The 6,500-nt window shown below is 33.2% G+C and overlaps 1 protein-coding gene and 2 long non-coding RNA genes across 3 annotated transcripts; 2 read left to right on the top strand and 1 right to left on the bottom strand.

Moving 5' to 3' along the window:
- Positions 1-221: 221 nt before the first annotated feature.
- LOC145074854 (uncharacterized) lies at positions 222-3,417 on the top strand. Its single transcript, XM_079021178.1, has 8 exons — positions 222-374; positions 1,009-1,332; positions 1,428-1,505; positions 1,642-1,743; positions 1,878-1,943; positions 2,280-2,345; positions 2,505-2,564; positions 3,151-3,417. The coding sequence occupies exons 1-8, from the start codon at positions 228-230 to the stop codon at positions 3,307-3,309; spliced, it is 1,002 nt and encodes a 333-aa protein (XP_078877304.1). The 5' UTR covers positions 222-227; the 3' UTR covers positions 3,310-3,417.
- On the bottom strand, positions 1,472-3,305 carry LOC145074855 (uncharacterized). Its single transcript, XR_013692140.1, has 2 exons — positions 3,166-3,305; positions 1,472-2,273 (listed from the first exon to the last, which is right to left on the bottom strand). It is a non-coding gene; the product is annotated as an uncharacterized LOC145074855 (long non-coding RNA).
- A 711-nt stretch (positions 3,418-4,128) lies between the features above and the next one.
- On the top strand, positions 4,129-6,126 carry LOC145073893 (uncharacterized). Its single transcript, XR_013691591.1, has 2 exons — positions 4,129-5,848; positions 5,938-6,126. It is a non-coding gene; the product is annotated as an uncharacterized LOC145073893 (long non-coding RNA).
- The last annotated feature ends 374 nt before the right edge of the window (positions 6,127-6,500 follow it).

Raw genomic sequence — 6,500 nt, 5'->3', positions numbered from 1 at the left:
GGTAGAAAATATATGAATGAAACACAATCAATGACCCTGATTATTGAAAATGATGTCACAAAGTTTCTCTTTTAATAATATTTAAAGATTTAAAGATATATTTGGGATAATATTGATGATACAAAAAAGAAGTTGTAAAAATATTATAATCTATATAATTATAAAAATTAATATATGATATATAAAGTATTTTTATTCTATTAAAAATAAGCGTGGTCTCATCACTCATGCGCTGGGCATACTTTGTTGCATGTACGAACAGAAACACACAGAAGAACACCGGCGACCGATTGACGATTGTTGTAACTTGTAACATTCGAATCCCCAAAATCCCACTCCACATTTCTACTAAAACCCTAAAATATCAGTACTCCGTAAGCTTCTCTCCGTTAATCTCTTAATTTCTGCTTCACTTCCACTTTACTGAAGATTGTTTTCACATCATCACTTGTGTTTATACATTCGTATCAGTCCAATCGTTACCTTTTTATTGTTTTAATGCAGAATCGTATTTCTTCTTGATAATAAAATTGGTACCTGTTCTTCTTTTTTGCACGTAGTTAACGATATGTCAAATTAAATACTTCCTGCGTTTAATAAGAAGCTACATGTCGTACATGAGAAATGTTAAATTTCATAAGTTTTTCAATGATTTGGGTGTTTGATATAGTTTATCTTTGAATAAAAAACGAGAAAACTTGTGATTTGAACAATAAGTTTACAGCAAAGGAGTAACCCCTCCGTCTGCAAAGTTTTTTATAGACACTTGACTGCTATTCTAGCAGTAATTATGACTGCTTAAGCTGTCTCCAACGGGTTGAATGTCCCCTCATAGCTTCAATGATATGGGGGTTAGTTAGATTTCACATTTCCAGATGAACTGCTCAATGTGAAATTTCATATTGTTTACATTTTCTTTTTGTTGATATGAACTGTAGTTATTTTCTTTACTATAGAAGCCTGGCCCTTTGCTAATGCAGTTGATTTTAACAATTGTCATCCATGCAGTTTTCTCTCTGGATAAGTATGGATGAACATGTTGTTCAAAATGATTGCGATTTGCAGTTGTCCTCATCTACTTTAGAAGGAAATTTCAATTATGCACCTCATTTAGGTGAAAGTAGTTTGTATCAGCACATAACTAAAGCAGAAGACTGTGATAGCTACTCTGCTCCTCAATGGATTGGATACCAGCAGATGCCTCCATACTATGTTGAGTATCTTGTAGGAAATGGGATCTCTGATATGCAAGGAGAAATACCACATGACACTAATGGAATCGGATGCAGTTTTACATCTGAAGAGTCTTTTCTCAGCATGGAAGCCCATCAGGTAGACCCACATACGTGTATATTCATAATGATTGATTGCCATATCATGAATCTTTTCTTATGCATTTCATACAACATTATGTCATATGTCAACAGGTAAGACAATCAAGGTGTCAACATGAAGAAATACTGGCGAACAATTTCAGAAACACACAACATCAAATATGCTATCAGGTCACTTAAAAAAGTCAAGTTGTCTCTAGTACTACATGATGTCAGACATGAACACATCTATCTATGTGTATACATTTTTATGATCATTACATATTTACATTAATATCATATTCAGCTATTTCATTATCCTTGACAGAAGCAAGGGCTAGATACTGCTGCTCAACACAAGCCAAACATGTCAGGCATCACCACATCACGCAGGACATATATGAGACAGAAGGCCACTGATGCAGATCGTGTAAGTCTGGTTCATATTAGCCAGATTATATTATCACACCTACAAATACAATACCAATTTGTTTTCTTTTCTGATCACTGTTACCATGTCCAAATAAAAATGCTTTTGAGTTTATTATTTTTTCTACTTTTCAGCGTCGCAGAACAAGGATTGCAGCATCACTAGATGCATTGGAGGATTTGCTTCCACAGCCCAAAGAGGTAGTAATATGGATGGGTGTTAATGTGTTATGCTGTTTAAATGTTGGGTCAAATGTGCATTTATGCAAACAGCATTTCACCTTTTCCCAGTTTGTGCAAAAAAATGATTTTTTTAGATGAAATATGCAATGGGTTTCTATATGACGCGGCAATTAGTTAAATCCTTAATCATGTAAAACTTTTACAAATTTATGCAACTGAGTGACACACAATATTTTATAATTTGATGTTTGTCCCTTTTATGAAGATGAAGGAAGAAGAATGAAATTAGGTCAAAGTTTGTTACATTTGTCCAAAAGCAACCCCCATTTCATTTAATCGCCATTTTTTCTGCAGGGAAACAAAACAAACATAGTTGATGACTGCATAGAGTATATAAAGTATTTGCAGCTTCATATGAAGGTGAGAGACTGTTGTCTTGCAACTTAACAAAACCCCTAAACTCTTATAAGATGATTGATTGCCATGTATGTACAATAAAAGTGGTCTAGTTTCTTTCTGTTAACCCAGTCGGGTGAATATTAGAAAATCATGAGTTTTAAATCCCTCAAAATGGTGCAGGAATTGAGTCAGAACAGATTGGTAGGGGAACCAACTTCCAATCACTTAACTTACCTTGAGGTATGTCTATGTCTAGCAATAAAAATGGTCTTGTATTTGGTATGTATTCGACTGCTTTTTAAACTTTAAAAGGACTTTTTCAAAAGGAGTTTTTAAAAAAAGTGTTTGGATTGGCTTTTATAGTGGGAAAAGTCAATGAGTTAAAAAGTGTTTGGCTAGCTTAAATATGTAAAATGACCCAAAAAATAACTTATTGACTTACGTCTTTTCCAAAAAACCAGGTATTTGTAACCTGTTTTTTCAACCTTACTAAGAAGCCAAATTGAAAAGTCCTTTTCTCCTATCCAAACACTTTTTTTTTTTTTTTTTTTTTTTTTTTTTTTTTTTTTAACTTATTGGCTTTTTGAACAAAAAGCCAATAAGTTAATAAGTTGTTTCAAAAGGCAATCCCAAACACCCTCTGGAACTGGGACAAAAATTACAAATTTTATTTATGTTTCAGTCAAAAAAAAAAAAAAAAAGATGGGACAGGACAGGTATTAATGCTTGTCAGTGCAAAAAGACGAGAATACCCTCTTCATAAAATAAAAACAATCGTGGTGAAATAAAATAATAATTATAATTATATAATAATTACAATGGACAGGGATATGGTGCTTACCTTGTTGATGAAAAGACTGCTACAGCTAGTGGACCACTGGAAGAGATGCTTGGAAATTTGATGGAAACAAGTCCCTCTGCAGCAATTAAGCTGCTAGAGAGTCGAGGTCTTTACATGATGCCTATTAATGCTCGCTCCTCCTAACTCCTAACTCCTAATTCACCATTTGAGATTTCAACAAAACACCAAACAGCTGTTATTTGTTAATGTTCTCTCTAAATTCTAAAACTAAATCCTACTTGTCTTTTACTACTTTTATCATGCACTTCTTATTCCATACTCCCTCCTATCAACAAACAATATGCTTAGAGATAGTGATACGGTTTAGGTGGATGGGATGGGCAACCTTAATATATAATATGTATTCCACATTTTGCCCTTTAGTCATCATAAGGTTGGGGTCAGTTTGGGTATTATTCCATGATGCAGGGATATTGTGGGGCTTTGCCAAGTTGGTCAAACCAGATGCTCAGATAAGCTAGCTTGATTCTCTTGCAATTTTAAGTCAAACAAATGGAATCCAAATGGTGTGGTGAGTGGTAAGGTCATCTGATCTTGATATATATATATATATATATATATATATATATATATATATATATATATATTGAAGAAGAAGTAGAGAATAAATTAAGGACCACAGACAAAAGTAGTCCCAAATAGAGGACAAAACAAAAATAAAAAATGGTACTAACTAAACTAAACTAGTATTTTGTTTGTATCCCTCACCATTCAGCCCTTTGGCTTGGCTTGCCCACTGTTCCAACAAAGGGTCAACTGGCATTTGTTCTTGTTCCTTTTTCCTTTTTCCTTTTAACATTGCCCCCAACCCCAATCCCAACCCCAACCCCTCCCTTTCTCCAACTTCAAAGCATCTCTATTCTGGTTAAGTAATATGTCTGTTTTTAGATTTCTTAAATATAATATAATAGTATATTAAATGTGATTCACCTTTTTTTTTCCTTTATAAAAGTAGGGCTAACACTCATACTTGATCTTTAAACGCTTTATTTATACGTTATTGGCGATCTTCCCTTTGGTTTTGTGTTCACAGTTCTTTAGTAACTTAATTAGGGTTTTCCGTTTTATATATATGGTAAGTAAATTCAAATTTACGCTATTTTGTTTTTTTGCTAAAAATAAAATAAAAGCTAATTTTTTGGCTTTGTGTTTTGAAAACAAAATTTTTTTTCTTTAATGTTTTTAGAAAGTTGTAAACTTCATAGAATATAAGATAGGATAAGCGTTTATGATTCTGAAAAATGAAAAAACTGTCCACGAAATTAGAGCCTTTTAGTGTATTCACTTTCATGGTTAACAAAAAAGTGGTCATGGTTCAAGAGAAAGCCAAATATTTGACGTTTTGATTTCACTGAAATTAATTTCCCATTTTGTTCTGTTAAGTATATTTGAAGAAAACACATGATTCTATTAGGTATATTTGAAGAAAAAAAATCGTTTTTTTGATGTAAACTTACCTGAAAAATTATTTGTAATACTCTTTTACATGTCCTTGTCATCTTAATTTTTTTTTAAAAGTAGCCACAAGTATAACGTGATAGGGCTCATTACCAAGTCACAACTCACAAGTGTATTTGCAAAATCCAAATTTTCGTTAAACGCTTGCGTTCTGATCAATTTATGATAAAAAAAATGTGATGATTTTTCTAAATTAACTTTTTTTCCTAATAACTTCAAATACAAGCCAAATGGGGAGATAGAACTATAATATAAGGCTTGGTGGCAAAAAGTTTTACCCAAATTGAAGACGTTGACATTCATGAGACCTTTGTTCTGGTGGCAAAAATTGTGACAGTTAGATGTGCCTTAGTTGTTGTCTTCAAGAAGCAATATGAGCTACACCAACCGGACGCGAACAACTCCTTTTACATGGTGATCATGACGAAGAGGTGTATATGAAAATACTAAATAGTAGGGGTGAGCATTTGGACCAGTGGACCGGACCGAACCGGACCGGACCTTTTTTTGGACCCCCGGGCCGGTTCTCGGTTCTAAGATTTCTCGCCGGTCCGGTCCGGTCCGGTTTTTTTCCGGTCCGGTCCAGTTTTTACCGGGTTTAGAACCGGTTGGACATGATTAAGATTTTTGTGACGTTTTTTAAACACACATAACTCATTCGTTTTAAGTCGGATTGACATGCAGTTTTTTCCAACATTTAGTTTACAGTTTGTAGATAATAAAGACTATAATTTTGTTTATTTTGGTATTATATTTACCGTGTTTCAATTCTTCAAATTAGAGCTATCAAAGCTGAAAAAATTCAGCTTTTCAGCAACATTTTGTAAGCTGTGACGTTTTTTAAACACCCATAACTCATTCGTTTTAAGTCGGATTGACCTACGGTTTTTTCTAACATTTAGTTTACAATTTGTAGATGAATTTAGACTATAATTTTGTTTATTTTGGTATTATATTCATTGAGTTACAATCCTTCAATGTAGAGCTATCAAAGCTGAAATATTTCAGCTTTTTAGTATTATTTTATACTATAATTCCGAGTCCGCGTTTAGCACTTGTGGTAGAGTTGTAAGTGAGTATCAAACTAGTTTATCGACATTGATAGTTGAAGCTTTGTTATGCACCCAAGATTGGGTGATAAAGTTTACAAATCCGATAGTTGACAACGTTGATGACATCTTGAACGATGATGATATAGCTTTGGGTAAAAAAAAATTACAATCTTTATTCTTTTTTTATACAATTATTACTTTTTATTAAATACTAACAACATTTTCATTTATGTTTATGTAGAGATTGCACAAGCTTTAAATATGTTACATATGGATGACAATGATATGGGGAAGAGGCCAATGGAAGATTAGATTATGAGTTTATGAAATTTGTTAGTTTGATTGATTTTAAAGTTTAAACTATGATTTTTGTTGTTATGGTAATACTTTTGTATGTTTGTCTTAAAATTGTTTAACTTTTGTTGGTGAACTTGATTTATATGTTAGTTGCTTTTATTTGGAAAATTAATTTTTGCAAATTGCAAGTTATAATATTATACATCAATGTAGATTAGTTAGGCGTGAAACGGAAACATATTAATTTTGCAAGTTATAATATTATACATCAATGTAGATTACTTATTATACTCTAAGCAATTAAAGTTGTACCGGTCCAAACGAGTCCAAAAACCGAAAAACCCGGACCTGGACCCGGACACGGACACGGACACGGACACGACTCATCCGGTCCGGTCTATGGTCCACAAAATTCTCCATAACCGGTCCGGTCCAAGAGTCGGTCCGGTCCGGGCCGGTCCAAATGATCACCCCTACTAAATAGTACTAATTTCCAACATTCAAACA

This window comes from Lactuca serriola, chromosome 9 (assembly GCF_051521515.1).
Source record: "Lactuca serriola cultivar US96UC23 chromosome 9, Lser_US96UC23_V15, whole genome shotgun sequence".
Classification (NCBI taxonomy): domain Eukaryota; kingdom Viridiplantae; phylum Streptophyta; class Magnoliopsida; order Asterales; family Asteraceae; genus Lactuca; species Lactuca serriola.
This window is presented reverse-complemented; position numbering and strand designations above follow the sequence as displayed.

What these genes read in the sequence shown, in the direction of transcription:
- LOC145074854 (XM_079021178.1), top strand. Translation starts at nt 228, where the DNA reads ATGCGCTGGGCATACTTTGTTGCATGTACGAACAGAAACACACAGAAG. An exon ending in TCAGCATGGAAGCCCATCAG is followed by an intron (nt 1,333 to 1,427) that starts GTAGACCCACAT and finishes ATATGTCAACAG; the next exon opens with GTAAGACAATCAAGGTGTCA. An exon ending in AGGCCACTGATGCAGATCGT is followed by an intron (nt 1,744 to 1,877) that starts GTAAGTCTGGTT and finishes TCTACTTTTCAG; the next exon opens with CGTCGCAGAACAAGGATTGC.